Source organism: Dermacentor albipictus, chromosome 4, assembly GCF_038994185.2.
Source record: "Dermacentor albipictus isolate Rhodes 1998 colony chromosome 4, USDA_Dalb.pri_finalv2, whole genome shotgun sequence".
NCBI lineage: Eukaryota > Metazoa > Arthropoda > Arachnida > Ixodida > Ixodidae > Dermacentor > Dermacentor albipictus.
Genome location: NC_091824.1, coordinates 52097832 through 52116060, shown reverse-complemented (window position 1 = coordinate 52116060; position 18229 = coordinate 52097832). Strand labels below are relative to the sequence as shown.

The 18229-nt window shown below is 44.1% G+C and overlaps 1 protein-coding gene across 3 annotated transcripts in view; it reads left to right on the top strand.

Annotated features, from left to right (window-relative positions):
- LOC135909156 (doublesex- and mab-3-related transcription factor dmd-5-like) overlaps nucleotides 1–18229 on the top strand; it is a 305350-nt gene that overhangs the window by 129108 nt on the left and 158013 nt on the right. For all 3 annotated transcript variants that reach the window (XM_065440991.1, XM_065440989.2, XM_065440990.2), the window contains one exon: nucleotides 13057–13179. In XM_065440991.1, coding sequence (XP_065297063.1) covers nucleotides 13057–13179 — 123 coding nt within the window. The remainder of the gene's footprint in view (nucleotides 1–13056; nucleotides 13180–18229) is intronic.

Sequence of the window (18229 nt, the reverse complement as noted above, 5' to 3'; positions counted from 1 at the left end):
TTCTGTAGTGGTAGAATTCGCAGCCGCGTGCGCCACTGCCAGAGCTCCTCGTCATCATCACGCTCCTCGTCATCTACATGTCATGACCTTCATGCAGGCATCGTCGACGGCTTGAATAACGTTTTGAATCGCCCTGTGTTCTTCATTCTGTCGTGATCGTCGCAGTATCGTCGTCATACCGTCGCCGTCGTAATGCAATGGCGGTCATCGTCATACCCCACTCATCGGGTCTATGTCGCTCTACGAGTGACTATACAATGTCGTAGCTGTCATTAACGCCATGTGTACACATCAGACAGCGTTTTGGAACCATTGTGAGACCCTAGACTGTGCGAACGTGAGGAACCACATTCGGCAAAGTTGGTTATTGATCGAAAGTGAAAGGCATTCATATTTCATTAAAACGTAATTCGCTGTAATTTGGATTTTTTAACAGTGCAGTAGAAACTTCTCTTGTTATGACATGCCATCCTGCACGACAGTCTGAGCTTTTTATTCATTCTACTTTGGGCTGCCGAGAAGTCAGAACAAAAAAATTTGGGGGCCCTCAACATGTTCAGTGACTACCACGCAGTGGCTACCAGTATCAGTGGCTACCACGCAAGACAAAAGTACACCATCAAGACGGCAAGTTGGGCCCGTTGTTTGAGATTCAAAGTAAGGTTCGTTACAGCGGAACACAGGACGAGGACAAAAGTACTCTTTTGTGCTCGTTGTCTTTTGTCCTGGTTTTGTGTTGCGCTGTAGTGAACCTTACTACAAAAGTACTCGTGGTGCTTCTGATATTCTACCACGATGTGATGTGTGCATATCAAAACGAGCGGTTCCTATAAGTGGCAGGTATTCTCACTAGCAGCAAATTTTCTTCGCTGGCATGATCCATACATTGGTCGCTGGTGCATTAAATAAGAAGTGCCAAGTCACGACATCAGTTCCATATAATAAGAAGTGTCCGCAGTATAAGAAGCTGGAGGATTATTTATCTTTTGCGGGTTTTCGGTAGAAAAGAAATCATTTGTTGGTTTGTGTTCTTGTTACAAGAAAACGCAGTCGACTATTTTGCAGGTGAGAAGCAGCGTTCAAGAAAGCTCCACCATAAATATATTGCCAGGCAAGGCTTAAACTACCTCGAAAATAGCGCTCAACTCCGGAATGCTAGATGCTATCGCAATCAGTCATGTCCTCCCCTTTATTCATGCTGTCACCCGCCCACACAGTTGACAGTAGTGATACGTGTTGCCAGACAGTACAAATGACCATGTCCGGCCACCTCTGTAGCGACATGTACCGAACAAATGGTCTCTGGAGCATGCAGAAGATTGTTAGGTATAAGACAGACCCCATCTTTCTTTGCTTGAAAGGTAAAAAATGCGCGTAAGAAATCTTTAGTCGTGGGGAATACGTTGTAGAATCTTCTTTTGTCCTGAAAAGCACGATGGACCGAAGCTTTAACCACCATGCCGCGCGCCCCAGCGCTCCTAAAGACGGTTCGCACTTTTGCTGCATCTGCTGAAAATCGTAGGCAGCAGTTTAGAGCATCTGCATTAACCAGCGATTCTACCACCCTGTACCGAGAGCTCCTTTGGTGGTTCACCAAGGACGCTTGAGACGCTGGTGGTTCATATCCAGAATTTGCGCTTATGACACGGGCACTGTCACCTTTCACAACAGACAACTTTGCCCACGTTTCACCTGAAGCGAGACTCGAACGAAGTCTGGCAGTCCGCACTAGTTAGTGCACGTTAGACACAGCAAAATGACGGATAGGTGGGCTAGTTGGTAATGCATCATTAGAAAAACTTAGAGCTTTATAAAAACATAGGACGTAGCAAAAGAAATACACACGACATGCGCTGCCGCACGTGGGGTTTGTGCTTCTTTTTCAACGTCCTCTGTGTTTTTAGCGCTCTAAGCTTTTCTAATAACGTTAGACACGTTAATCAATGAACACTTATCTAAGTGCACAAGGCTATAATTTGTGCGTAACTTTCTAAATACGCAGTCATCGCAAATACCCAAATCATTCGCTTCAGCGTGGCGATCAGCTTATCTAAGCCATGCGGTATTTATTGTAGGAAAGTAAATGCTTGCCGTAAACATATATACTGTGCTTGCCTAATAACTACAGACACACGGAAAGGTCGGCTACGTTAGATCTCAATATACGTTTGAGAAATTGTAACTGCCCATTCCGCCTCAAAGGTGCCCACACATGCCAGAAATACGCACACATACTAAATCTACAACGAATAAACGTAAACTAGAGAAAAAACAAAACAAACCCAGGAGAAGCGGCCCATGTACTCCGCGTTGGAGAGACTCAGGAGGAAAAAGGCGGTTCGTTCTATTATCATTAGTCGAAGGAGAAGGCAAGAATATGATACGGATAATTGGCTGCCCCTGCATATGGGCCCGTTGTGCAGAGAGCTCTACATACACTTTTATCAGCTTTTTCCACGTCTATACCGAGGAAAGAAGTCTTCGTATGCAGCCAGAAAAGGGGTAAAAAAAATCGCAGCCGAGTATCAGTGGCCCAGGCTTCCTTCTTCCCTTCTTTCCTTTCTTTCACACAATACGTCGAACAAGCACCCAAACTTTAAACACAATTACAGCCAGCAACTACCAAGTTATAGCATAAGTTTTAAAAATGATTTTTTCTATTACGCTAAATTAATACGAAGAAAGGTTTAGGTTTTCGTTAGTACACGCACGAGGCATGAAATCAATGTTCAAGTAACGAAAATCAAGTTGATTTCTTTTTCTAATACCGCATATCAAACGAATAGGAGGGTTAACTTGGCATTAACCATGACGACGTTAAGAGTGAGAGAAGAACTAAATCATGAAGACAAGTTCCGGTCGGTGAGACCTCAAGTTTTCGGCAAGGTGCACCAGTGGTCTTCCCGAGTACCCCAGTACCCTTCCCGGCCTCCACATCTGAGGGTACTTTGTACATTATCGTCTGACTTGCAGTTTAGAGTACCGGGAGGCAGCGATCAACACAGTCACAGCCGAACTTCCTAATGCCCTCTAATGTGTCTAACGAGTCAGAAGGACCAATGGTCATGCGAGGCCATTGTTTGAAGCAGCACGTTCACTAACAGGGATCAAGAAAGTTGTAATGTACAAGAGCGTGGACTATGACATCAGTTCGATTGCCTGCAATGGCATCGGAATAAATGCGCAATGAGTCTGATCATTCTTACTCGACCCTGGAGTCCCTTTGGCACAAATTGAGACCGTTGTAGTGGTGGTTGTGGGGGAGAACAATTTTCTTCATACGTAACAAATCTCACGCGTAAGGCCATTTGAGTGTTGTAAATGGGCTGTTTTGCTCGCTTAGCTCACACGAAAAGCTTCTTTTCTTTTCTTCCACTCAACATTTAGAGTTCGCCCCGTAATTCCTTCAAAATTACATATAATACCTCGCCAAATCTAGTTGCGCATCGCCAACTCGACACATAAGCCCCGAGTTCGCGCTTTCTACGGAGCTGACTTGCATGGTGCGCTACCATAAAATTACACACTCGGAACATTATGCCTTCTTACTACGCATTTGGGTAACTGCGTACTTCCTCAATGCCATGCGAGTAATATTTCGTATAATGCAGCGCGTCATTCCCATACTCACTTTCGCAGACGATTCGCTCTTTTATACCCCGCAATTAGCTTTGCACTTGGTTGTACGGAAAGTGTCGGCCGTGCGCAAGTCGACGAAACACCTTGAAATTTGACTTACCCAAAGAGTGCTACAGCGCAGCTTTCAAACAGTTTTCCAACAAAAATGCGTTGGAAGAGACATGTTAATCGTCGTTGTGTGTGTATATTCTGGGTGCAGATTACATGCTGCCTCACACAAACTGGCGCAATACCAAGACTCAGCGCGCGGACTCCCACTAGCGGTACTACCCTTCTCTACCACTGGCAGCCAAAATTATATCCTCGGCGTGGAATCCGTACAGCATAATAATGGTTTCCTGCTGCTACAGGGTCGCAATAAAGTTCGAGGCTATCATGAGGTGATCCTACCGCACGTTCCGCGGCTAGTGTCGCTGATGAATGAAGTTGGGCTATTCAGAATCGAACTCAAGCTCATCTACGTAAGGGCGTGTCAATCTAATGATAAAAAAATTTGTTCTCGAAGTCAGTGACCGTACTTGGACAGTCTTTACAAAGTATACTGTTACGAGGAAACGTCAGCTTACAATTATGTAGACTTCACAAGCGGACCCGACGTGCAAAACAGACATAAATAAATATGGCGTTCAAGTTTACGCCTCTTCTCCTCTACTTGTTCTCCACCTCTGGAAAACAGCAACATGTCTTCGTCCTCTTCTGCCCTGAGACGCAATAATCCCCAGGGGCGGCAATACCGACCCTGTGCTATGGGACGACACGTGGCGCTTATGTCGCACCTTATAAGCAATGTCCGTCTTAAGGCGATAAGAGGCCGGCTTGGGTAAGACAGCAGAAATTCCATAAGTCACATATATGATCTAGCGCAAAACATGGTACGACACTTAACAGTGTGATCCCCCGGGTGATCACACTGTTATCAAATACTCAGTCTCGGTTAGCACTGAGGCAGACAGGGATGTGTCCATTGGGAGTAATGGTCCATGCCCGCACAATACATAGAGCGGTGAGTAGCCTGGCGTCATATCGTCACCAATATAACTAAATGTAACATGAGGCAAAGCAGCGTTGCAATCACGGTGGTGAGCATTCACATGCACCTAACCCCTGTACGTAAATGTACGGTTAACGTCAGGAGTAAGGCGATATGGACGGCCCTTCGCGCACGACGGATATTTTCCTTACTCCAAACTAATTGCGACGGCCAGCGACTGCGGCACTGGCGCGCGACGTGACCAAAGCGGGAGCAGCTGAAGGGTATTGGTCACTTGTCCGTCGTTCGCCAGTCAGCGGAGTTGTGGTTGTGGTAACGAAGAGGGCTGGCACAACTGGTGACTTGCTGGATCCGATTGAATTCCGAGGAACGGCTGGAACAAACAGGCGACAGCCTAAGCTCGCCAACTTCTCTCGGATGACAGTGTAAATTAGCGGCACAGTTAGTAACATTCAGAAATGCCATAGCAACAAGTATATATATATATATATATATATATATATATATATATATATATATATATATATATATATATATATATATATATATACCTGAAGTATAAGCAAATGTGAAATCACCTGCGTCAAGCAGCTATTAATATGCACTGGCAGATATCAATATTTGCGCAGTAATCACCAGTACCATAAGTGATGAAGACTAGTTCACTAGTTAATGCATTATGTATTGAGCTTATATACGTATTGTAATTTGAGGACGGCAGTTTTTACTCAAAGCATAAGCTGTTTCCCCAAAATAGGCATGTCTGAAAGCGAAATTTCTGACTTTAAATAAATATATATATTAAAAAAAGGTAGACACATACTATTGAATGAAATCTCGAACATTCCCCCATTTCCAGGTAAACCGAAACGTAAAGTTCGCGAGGAGTCCCTTTGGTTAAAACAAAAAATGGAACTTCATATTACGTATTTTGAAACATGTGGTAATGCGGTTCGCAACTGGCTGCCCGCACAACAAAAAAGCTTGTAAATCAGAAACGACTGCTTTCGATTACCTGGTGCATCACGACAAATCGGGAATAAAACAAGGGAAGAACATGTCATAAGCTGCACGTACAATGTTGTGTTCGTCAAGGAAGATCAATGTGATGGAAGAGCCCTGCGCATTTTTTTATGGATGCAAATACTGTAAGGCTGGACAAGTAAAATTCAAGAGAAGAATTCGGATATAGGCTGCCTAAGATTGGGTTATTCTTATTGAATTATAGAAAATCAATGAGCAGAAGGTATCTGCCTCGTGTGTTCGCTCAGGCATTGGTGCCCCTCAGCAGCAATCGCGGTTCCCCTGCAGTGGAATAATTCATAACAATACTCACTTCAAGCGCTCTCTTTCCCTTGAAATCCCAATAAATCCTGCTATTCCTTACAATTAAGAGAAGCGAAAATTCCAGAATTCAGTCTCCTGAATTCTCGATCCGAATACGAAATCAAATACGAATCAGATTCAACAAACTATTCGATTGATATTCGAAATTTCGAGCATTGCCACACCCCTGCCGCCAACCTATGCATAGCACCAGTTTAGAGAAATTTCGACATAGAATGAGTTGTCATTAGATTGTTTATTAGACAGTTTGCTTTATGGAACGTCCTACCATTGAGCTGAAATATGAATTGGAACAACATGAAATTTTCTGTACAGCTTCTGCACTTTCTTCGTAAAACTGGCAGAAAACACACAGTTTCCAGTAAAACGTCGTGCTTCGATCAGCAACTCATTTTGCTTCTGCAGTTACACAGTTGCTCCTAAAATCAATAATAGGCAAGTGGAAAAATTTTGTCTACCGTATTCGTGATATCTTATTCACAATTATCACACAAATGTTGAGGTTCGCCACAACTAAGCGGCTTTGTGAGAAAAAATTATGATTCTACATCGAATCCATTAAGTTCAGCTACCTAGGTCTGTCGATGCGGAAATACACAGCATATATTACGATGTAATTTTTGTGTTTTGGTTTTATGCGAAGCATATTACGAGGGCTCAACCCAGCTCCTCAGGCGCGGCGGTGACCATGAAATCACGTGACACCGTGACGTCACGACAGAGGAGAAGTGGCTTTGGCTCAACTCTTGCAAGACGGGCTGGGTGGGAATCGAACCAGGGTCTCCGGAGTGTGGGACGGAGACGCTACCACTGAGCCACGAGTACAACGCTTCAAAGCGGTACAAAAGCGCCTCTAGTGAATGCGGTGTTGCCTTAGAAACGCGCTGTTTCTAAGGCGTGCGTCTCTTGCTCAGGCGCACATTTCGTTGCCGCGCCGAACGCTGCTTTGCTCGACGCTCACCGCGTCCAATGCGGGGCGCGTAGTCGCTGCCCTGTAGCCCATTGTCTTACACCCCTTGGCGGGTCGACGGGAACGCTGTCGCGTTCCACTCTTGAAGGCGAAGAAGTAATGCATGAGTTGTTTCTTCGTCTAGCCGAACCAAATATAGCCAAGCAACAGCAGTTCACCAGGCTAAACAGTGGTTCAACAACTAAAATAAAGGCTAGTATGCTTCGCATCCTGGGCTTAACCTTACCTAAGCCACAGCCATTTTTTATTTAACCAAGAAGAATGCCACAGCTCTCAGTGGTGTGAATGTATGGGTTTCGGTTAACATCAAAGACATTCACGTCGTCATTTTATGCCGAAGAGTAGCAATTGAAGATGTCCCGGTTTCGTTTATCTGCATGCAACTTCTTAAGGTGTGCTACTTAAAGGCGCAATTGATGTATTTTGTTCACATTTACACGGGTGAGACGCCCATCAGTAGTATTGGGTTTATCATAGATGATATTGGCCACGGATAAATTTCGATCACATCGGCATCTTCTATTCAAACGTAAATAGAGCTGAATGCATGATCGCCTTTCAATTAAAGCACCGTTGCAATGCGGCAGCTGCATTCTACAACCAAACGAGTTGACTCCTGCCCAGCAGGAAAACACAATATTGAACTAAGCTGCTATGGTTTCCCAATGTGCAGCCGTTATATTTCTAGCCAATTGACAATCGCTTAAAACACGCCAATAAACCTATTTTCTTCAGTGTTTTTTTTTTTTCAAAGTCCGCGAAAAATGTGTTGTTGTTGATGAAACATCATTTCTAAGCCATTAGGATCCGTTATCGTGTGTCTTATTTTCACAAAAATGTAGCAGTTTTTGAAGCCCATTTCATCTCTCTCTTGATCATCGCAGCTTCCATCCTGGGTATACCACAACCACGTATCTTTGCAGGAATCAATGACACGCTTTCTGTCGGCGCCTCACTGTAACCCTTTCTACCGGTTCGAATATAACAGTCTGCAGGTAATCACGCAGATGTAGGCTGGAATTTGCCCTCGATACCCTCAACCATACTTCCGCTCTGGCGCACTGGGGAGATACTCTCGTGCAGGATACTCTCTAGTCGCGCTATTACGTCTCAGTGCGCAACTATACCATTTGAGGTGTTAATTAGAGTAAGTGTTAATTTCATGAACAATAGTTCTACGCATGTTTTCTATGGTATTATATAGGTTATTTTTTTCTTCTCTGCATCTGCACAAGAAATCACAATAAATCTAAATTCTAGGGTCTTTAGTTCCACAACCGCGATGTCCTATGAGGCACATCGTGCTGGGAGTCTCCAAAATAATTGTGACATGCACGACAGGCTCTCTAGAGTGGGCCTAAATTTACATACGCCCGGGCGCCTTCTTGCATTTCGCCGCTATCACCGCAATCGCGACCGCAATCGGTCCGACCGCAATCGCACCCGAGACCTCCAGTTGAGCAGCGCGACTCCAAAGCCATTGGGCAGTAGCGGCAGGTTGGAGAAAACGACAATGTGAAGCCTATTCAGTTAGCAATTCATTTATCCTCAAAACAACTGAAACAGTGCGTGGATATATTGAGAGAATATTGAACGTAGGAAGAAAATAATTCAACTTCTGAGGTGGTCCGCACCTGGAGCACGTCCGTGAGATCACTTTGTTAATAGTGCATCTCAAGATCCGGCCGACGAGGATATATTATATTAGACAAGGTGCTGCATGCATACACCTGACAAAGAAGGAGGTAAACGTGTCTTTTCAAGCATGCATTTGTGACACGCCTAGCAGGATTGGATGACTGCATGCATTTGTGGGTCGTATTTATCCGTTCGGTATCGGCATCATCATCTTGATTTGATTTCCGTAATCGGTACTTATTTTGTTGCGTGTAAAGTGTTATTTCTTTTGGATCCTCTAACTCGCACTCAGCACTTGCGTTGAAATGTTTGTGGGACCTGCCTAGATAATAACGCTGAGTTATAAAGATAGAATGACAAATATTGAAATTGCACGTCCTTTTAACTACGCTACCTGGTACGGACTGACATCTTCCTCTGCGAACAGTGCACGGGAATTGTCATAGTACTTTTATGCACGCGTACACAAAGTCGCTGGGGAACTGTGATGTACACAATAGATTTCAATCAAGACGGTTCGAATCGAAAGCCGCTGCAAGAAACCGACATACAGAGCTATTCTCCACAGGATGTCGAAATTCCTCTTCTCTTCACACTTCCATTCACTCTCTCGTTCCCTTCGTTTGTAAAAATAAGTTCCACAGATGAGGAGACAGCACATCTAATGAACAATGTTGAAGATGCGTACTAGCATTCGATCAGCTAATCTTTGCATTTGTGGCACACATGTACCATCGTAAGCTAGAGCAGTAATACGGCATCTGGATTTCTTGACTCGTCGTGCAACACTACAGGGTTCTTTCTCTTACTGCTACGCCAGTTCTACAGTCACTCGAGGCAAGTTCTTGCCATTGGCACTGCTGTGTTGTCAGAGATACGGCGGCGAGTGCGCGGGCCGCGATGATCAGTGCCCCTTGCTCCCTCGACGCACGAACTGTGTGTTTGAGGTCACATGATCTTCTCAAACTTCCAGGGTGAACACGAGAAAGCTGGCGGCTTCAATGCGCGCTTTCTTTCCGCGCTTCAAGGTTGATCACGTGATCTAGCCGCTCTACCTGCGCGGCGGACTGCGTACGCAGCCCGCGCGCCGTGCGTTAGAAGTCACTTGATGTGTACTGCAGCTTCCAATGCGAAGAGCGAACACACAAGCACGAGCCGCGAAAGCTCATGGCTTTACGCGCATTGTCTTCCCATGGTCCTTGTGTTCGAGGGCGCGTGATCTGCGGAGTCCTGAAGGTGCGTCACTGAATACATGGTGAAGGGTTGAGGCAGCACGGAACTTCCGCGCTCCCCGCCGATGGCACTCCTCAAGATAGTATAGTGACCAGAAGTGCTTGTGCGTGGTCATGGAGGCAACTTTGTTCATGCTTGTCTTTGGGCGCACGGAAGCACGAGTGTTTAGCTGGTGACCGAATGTTTCCTTCAACTAGCACTGCTCATACATCTACGAGCACTGTACTTTGTGTAATGCTATCGCAATCTCGTTATAACCTTCGGCCAAAACTTCCAATTTATACAGCGAAGCTTTCCTGGCCTGTTCCGTCGGCTTTGCGCTCCTGCTGCTGCTGTTTCCTAGCCCGCTGCACTAGGGGTTGTTTCAGAGAGTGTATATATATGACAGGAGCGTGTCAGAGGGTGAAGTCGGCGCGAGAAACTAGTTTGGACCTTTTCATCGCGTGGTATGTGCGCAATGCCCTCTGGGACTCCCTGCGTGTCACCACATTAGCCACTTATCAGCCCGCAAGCGTCAACTGGTCAGCAGTCGACAAGGAAGTTTATTCACCCGTGGGCACGCTTACAACTGTGGTATAAACGCAAAGTACAATATCAGGTCAGCAATCGTGACAATGAAGATACGTTCAGAGTATTCGTGAAAAAAATCAGGGAAGAGGCTACAGTCATGGCTAGCTAGCGGTACAGGGTATATACTGAAAAACAAAGATTAAGGGCATGTACAGAAACATGCTGGATAAAAACACATGTATAGCATACCTGAATAAATCAAGCAGACTAGGTGGCTGTTTTTCACCGGCCCCCTATCAAAGGGGATAGCATTAAATCGTCATCATCATCAGCGACAGCTGTATTTATCAGCGACTCCCCTGAATACAACTGCGGAAACTGCAGCGCTTACCTGTCTACTAGCGTGCAAGTCCAGAGGGGACGTAGACAGACATGTAGATATGAGGAGTAAGAGGAGGCCGAGAATTGGTGCAACCGACGCAATAGCAAAATGAGTGACACTTTCGCAGTTCCGATACAGGAAGAGAGGGTGGCAGAGGGAAAATACGACGTGAGAAGGCAAGCAAACAGCAGTTGCGGGCAAGCTCTAGGTACGGTACGCTACGGTTCTGCTATTTCTGGAAAATGAACAGCGTGCAAAGTTGTGAAGAGGGGCCTGCAGGCGCAAAGCCCCATTAAAACGTCGTAGGGTCTATGTGACACAACGGAAGTGGTCGCACGTCATATCAACACTGCTGTGCCCGCCGTGGTAGCTGGATGACTATGAGAGTACTCGAGGTCATGGGTTCAACGGTGACCGTGGCGGCCGCATTTCGACGGGAACGAAACACAAAAACAATAGTGCACTTAGATTTAGGTGCACGTTAAACAACACCAGGGTGTCAAAATTTATCCGGAGTCCGGCACTATGGCGTGCCTCATTATTCGTTCGTGGTTTTGGAACGTGTAGCCCCTTAATTCAAATAAAGTTTAATGCTTCTGCCATGAAGTGATGTGCCACGTGATGCAGTCATAATGCTCAATCCTCTCAGATATTATGAGCAATGGCACACAACAACGTCTCAAGCAGACACGTTTCCTGTACGTCCTGTGTACTTGGCAGACAAATATGAGCGGTACACGCAAAGTAACGTTTACCATCACTTCACCGCTCTGGTATTGAACTAAGCGCTGAAGAAATTACGCACTCGCCGTCAGCATTGCCGCTAATTATCGTCAATCAATGAAAACAGCGTGGAAATCTTCGCTTACATGAATTCCAACAGTGCGCGGGACAGGTATATATGTAGCCATATTTCCCCTATATGCATTTAGAAAATTGAAATGGAGGTAAATGCAGATGCATAGCCTCTTTGAGCTAACTATACTTATGCAGTAGCTTATGTGTGGTATGTGGTAACGGGTTCAGCTGGCAATGCGAAAACTGATAACCAAGAACTTCACAAAGAACAGCAGGGCTTTTTCTTTGCTGACAACACTACCAAAAGTTATTAGAGTCATTGATGCTGGCACGTAACAGCGTTTCCGGTGCGCTGTAAAAGTGCGAAGCATGTTGAGGTTTAGCAGAACATCCGTGCTCTACAAATAATTCCACTTGAATGTATTAGAGGGCTTAGCCTGCCTTGTCCGAAGCTATAGCTACTACTTCAGTCCAGAACCTCTGCCTGAGTTGCAATATGTAAGCTCATGTACTTATTCTACAATAAGAGAGAAAGTTAGCGAGTTAGTAATGAAAGCCTGGTTTAAATATGTATAACCTGAACGTTAGTTTTCATCACTATTAGAAGTTGATGAGTTAACTATCAGAATGTTGCGATATGTCGCTCGAGTAATGTCGCCTTCTTAAGGTAACATGACAGAAGAGGCCGATTTGCGCAATATTTCACAGATCTTGTTTGCAAGACTGCTTAAAAGAAGAAGGAAAATCAAACATTAGGCGTTCTTTAAGAAGTACTTTAGCGGACCCTTGCATTATGGCAGCAACTATCTCGAGTTTGTCCCAGGCTTGCTCTTCTCCCTGGGTATTTGTCAATGACAGCGCCCGTCATCAATTTGCGTAGGGACCCATGGTAACGGTAATAGTAAAGTATTTACCGTACATAAATTTACGTCCATTTTCCCTGCGTGGTGCCGTTGGAGGCTGTGGGCTGTGCTTAAACTTGTCTCTGTCTTTGGTCCTCTCATCCACCGTTGTATAGTTGGTGGTGGACATTTCCACAAATGGGTAACAGCTGTTAAGTACATCGAGCATCTGCGTAGTTCTGTGGGTATCAATAAAGTACAGTTTACGAAATCAGCTTAGGTGCTACAATATATTTCAATCTAGAGAAAAAAACTATGGTGTTTTTTACAGTAAAACCTACCTAAATGCAGCACTCAGAAGATTTTTTATCTTAGCTTCACCGCACTGGATCACGTCAGAAACCATTTATTCGAGCGTAGACCACCGGATCGCTACTTCAATACAGGTTTCAGGCCCTTGGTTCAGTGCGTTTCGGTCACTCCCGATGTGCAGTGTGACAGTAAATCTGGTTAATTTCCACAAAAATTTGCGATTCTTGTTGGCTTTGTGGCCCGACATAGAATCTAGCTGCCGAGAACTTGTGTGCGTGCTTTAAAGCTTGAAGCCCTTCTTGATGACTTTTCGGAGTCATTTTTGTAGACTCCGGTGTTTCACATCTTGGATCTGTACATTTATTTGATTTGACTTTTCTTCTTTTTCTTGCAGACAGCCGAAAGCTTTCCGACGTGTTGAAGCAGCACAGGATTGCCGTGAAGAAGTACCAGAAGTACATCTTACTCCGGCCGAATACATTCAGTGATGAGCATCCGAAACCCAAGATTCCGAAATGTAAGATCACCAGGACACAAATGTTGTCCATTCTCCTGTTATCCAATTTTGTAAGCAGATTAATCAGAAAAGCATAATCGCGAAATTGTGATTGTTTTAGTTTTTCCCATGAAATCTTGCATCAACAAGTGACCGACGCTCCTTGAGGCGGCGCCAAGGGTAGCATATTCAGTTTCAATTCCCAACGGCGGCCTGCGACTTCTTTATAATTATAACTGACCGAATCTACTCTGAGGAAAATGTAACACTTTGCCGAGCAGTGCGAGAATAATTTAAGACAGTTGCGAAGCACCGCATAGTTTCTGATGACTTGCTACTGTTCTTCAATTTCACATAGGGAGTATGGAGTTGAAAGGCTTCTATAACGAAGAACATATAAAGAAGAAATCCATAGAAAACGTCATCGATTCCTAAGTGGGAAAAGTTAAAGAAATAGTCGCATATCAGCACTTTCATATCTATGCCTTTATGTAATTAAGCTACACTGATCCCGCACACAAGCATGGAGACTATGACGCTAAACGTTAACCAAACTGGCGTAACGCGTTTTGCAACGCACGTTGTAGAAAATACATTATTTAACTTTGTCTTATTTTGACATAGTAATAGGATTTCCTTTCTGTATTTTTTTTTAATTTCGGTTCTGCATGCCTACTTACGCTCTAGATAATCACGGCCTGTCGACACAGTTTGAAATTCGCGGGCGCACACAAGTAGAAGGGTGTCAGGGCTTGGCCTTCACGGTTATCATTTGGTATTATTCGGCTTCTCTTGAGGAAGTGACAGTGTAGATTGCGCGTAATTAATGCATGCGTTGTGTTCAGTTTTCTCTGCAATATGTTGCACTCACAGCTAGTGCACTTAAGCAATGAGAAAAATACAACTTACTCAAGTTTAATGGGGCTTGTTCTACGGAAAAAATAATGCACAACCGACGTGAACGCACTAGTTGCACATGTGTTTCGCGTTTTCCCAGCATTCGGTGGCCCACGTTGAACGAAACAAAAAAACTGATAAATGAAACGTACGACAGTAACAAACTTTCTTGATCGATTGTGGGCTGATATCTCATTTTTATTCCACAAGTGCATTTGTACGCTGTCAGGTTACATCCCTGTGGTATGTTCAAAAAGAAAGACGTTTTCTTGTAGGCGCAGATGTGCTGGCATAGCTATGAACGCACGCTACTGCGCATGATTAATGCCGGCAGTTTCGGAGACTTTCATGCTAATGAGATCGCCCAACCTCATGGGTTCGCGGCCTTTAATCTTCTTTATCAATCCAAAGCATTGTTATTTCATTAACGAAGTTGCATGCACCGTGTATATTTAGCGCAAGCTCTGCGATGAGCTTACGCCCATACACTCGTACTTCAAAGTCATTAAACTAGAAGGCGCCTACACGATAGATGATAAAAATTAAATGATATTTATATAACTGATGGTTAAAACGCACCGTGTCGTTTTATTATGTATGTACTTAGTGTGGAACTCCTCTCATTCTAAAAAGGAAATAAATATATAATTGGGCATCTTTCAGTGATCGCTTATACGATTCGTCTAATTATGGCGTTCCTATACGACGGGCCTTTAAGTACACACGCTGAATAGCTGCAACGTTTGTGCAATATTTGCGAGAGTATTGCGGAAGCTAGCGAACAAAAAAAGAAGGCCTAACGAAGCAGGCTTTTAATTTGCAACTGAAATGTACCGTTGTAAGTAATGTTGCCCCGCGGGTCGGCCGCCGAAGCGCTGTACGAAGCGTGGCCGGGGAGAAAGAGAATTGGAACAGATGAACGCGGGCATTCCGCTGTAAGTGGCAGCTCGAGATGCTGGCGAGAGGGCGGGCAGAGAATTGTGAATAATTAAGCGCCTGCGAATGCACACACCACGCTGTGCATCTGCTTAAGCGCCCCCTAATGCTTCCTGTCAACATGTCTGCGGGAATTAGCCGCATAAATCACTCTAAGTGGCTGCCGGCGTTTTCTTCTATACGAGCGCGTTTCACGGACGCGGCACGGTGGCAGTGTCAAGAATCGTATGCTTTCTCGTTGCGCAGACCCCCGAACCCAAGCGTCGCGTCTGTTCGCTTCTCGAGAGCGCATGCGAGTATATGTTTGACGGCAACGTCGCCATGTTTTTGAAAGCGTGCTATAGTTACAGCACTGTGCACGTGGTGTGTAAGAAGAGGAGCCCGGATGTTATTCTATCTGCGCGGCTAAGAAAACTGTGCTTTCATGTATACATTACCGACTTTAACAGTTTCAGAGGGTCGTAAAAGTTCAACGTCCGTTGCATGTTCGACCGCATGGCTGCCGGTTGTTGGTTCGCCCAGCGAGCCAAGGCATCTGCAGTGTGGAAATTTCACCAGCTAGCGCATCCATCAAACAGGGGTAGGGGGAACACGTCTGCCTCCTCGTATTTTTTTTTTACTAATACATTCTTTTTGCTGTGCAGCTATCGCTTGTCGCAAATAAATGAAGAAAGAAACTCACTTTTATGAGGTTAACGCACTCTTGACGAAAGCGCAGGGAAAGGCATACTGTCATGCCCTGGCTTTTAGAAAACGCTACCGTGCTACAGTTGCGCCCGAGATGACAGGTCCCATCTTTTAACGCGGTATAACTGTTTATCCTCGCCAGGATTAGCATATACACTAGCTACCGCCTTTCTTCAATTCTAGCCACCTCACCTCCTCTCGGTAGAGAGGAACTCGAAAAAAAGAATTCACAAGAACATCAGCGCTTGCTCTGTTTCAGTCAGTTTCCTATAGAGCACCGGCCTTGACGGAGTGTTTCGTAAATGTATTTGATAAAAACGTTTGTCTATGGCAGTTGGATTATAGTTCTATTAGCTAATAAACACCGAGAAAAGGACGTGTGTTTAAGGCACAACACATTTGTTTAAAAGCCACATGCTTATTAATTAGACTGCTTTATATAATACACTATTAGGAAAACGCACGTTAAACAGAATGTTTGCTATTATAATACTACGTATCACACAGCCGAGGACGGGGGCACTCTGTGAGGGGAAAGCACGAGTGTGAGTCTGTGAACTACTTCAGTGAAGACAAGCACTCTGGTCGACCACTATTCCAAAATTATTGTTATCTTAGCACCGCTTACGTTTACATATTCTCTAAAGAAATACATTTCATGCGTCACAGTATATAATATTTTTTGCTAATGTATATTTTGGAAGAAAAAACTGGCTTTATAATTTACATTTTCGTTTTGTCGACAGCCTTGCCCGACAGCCTCTTTCCTTGCCCGACAGCACTAGGGACATAGAAATGTCCCTAGTGCCATTTTCTATGTCATTTCTTATTCAGTGCACGATTTAAATTTATTATTCAGTACTCATCCACCAGGCTCTACCATGATACAACAAAAGAAACATATATGGATTTCTTAGAAAGCAAGCTTTGCTTACATGTTGTGCAACCTAGATCCTTAGTTTGACCTACGGAAAGGGGCAATTTTTTAGAACTCTAAACATCTGTTGCTTAGAAACCAGCATTGACTTACTTTGAAGCTTCAAGCACCAGTCGGTTGGATGACCATTATTTCATTCATTAACCGTCCTTTCCCTTGCGGGCTTCCGCTCAATTTATTTTCTAATTTCATATTACTGCGTCTGGAGTGTGACAAAGGAGATGACTACAGGTAGATACATCGGCATTTAAAGGAAACATAACAAGAAGAATTCACTAGAGCGTGTTATTGAACCGTCCGTTCTAGTTACTGTCCCTGCTCACTAGTGCGTTTATCGCTCGAGTTTCCGATGTTGCGACAATATGAACACTCCAGGTGAATTTGCACCATCGGCATTGACGTTGACCTGATTTTTCCGGATATGAACAAGTACATATATATATATATATATATATATATATATATATATATATATATATATATATATATATATATATATATATATATATATATATATATATATATATATAACGAAATAAACTTATCTAAAACTGTCAGACGGCCGGATTGCCAACCAAGAACCAATAGCAAAGTACCATGATACTCTACCCGTTAGGTGATGCGTACTTGCCTCAGCAGGCGGAATAAAGCCGCGTTGAAAATTTCATCATAGTCATCGTAGCTGCTAAGGTGGTGTTCCTTCTACCCAACAAGATTGGCCTTGCGTTCAGCGTCACGCCAATATGCGGCACCCATGCATAGCTTGAACACCTTTTGAGGACTCGTTTTCTGTTTTTACCAACGACACTCAGACTCACTCCCACTATGGGTGATTTACCAAGAACTGTATGCATTACTCCAAGTTATAACCGCAAATAAACTTTCCGCACTGCTATAGAATAGGTAAGTGCTGTTCAAAGACGAATTTACGTGTTTGAAAGAAAGCAATCATACCAGGTGGAATCACTATTCATTAATTGAAAGGCAAAGAAAGAAGAGGAAGAGATACAAATTTAACAGGGCATTAGGTGGACTACGTAATAAATTCTTGGATTATATAGTAAACACATATGTGGCTGAATCCCACTCTAGAAGAAACAAATGAACGAGTCCAAGGCCAACGCTAAACCTTGCTGTCACCGTTAATGCTTCGCTCTTAAGACAAAAGTGCCACTTTTGACATAACGGGTCAAAATCTTAAATTCTTAATCCCCAGTAGTTCTCTATGAGCCCCTTTAGCAAATAACTAAAACAAATGAACTTATTAGGCTATATGCTTAAATGCGAGAATGGCGTCGGTATGACTTTATTAGTGTTATTTAAAAGCAAACAGAGCAGTTGGAACATTCGTGGAAATTATTGCAGCTGGACCATTTTGTTATAGAAAGGCAGGGCACGAACAACGAAGAAAAGTAGATGCGAGCATATAACATAAAACTTACTGCAATTGGCCGTATATCAATGCCATACACCGTCCGTCACCGGTAATAATGGCGGCTGTCACTAGCACTGTTAAGTGAAAGAATTACTTATGAGGTTCTTTGTCTTTGGCGAAAACGTGTGCACGCGCATAGTAGTACGTGCTGCTGAATTATCTTCAAGATTCATCGCAAG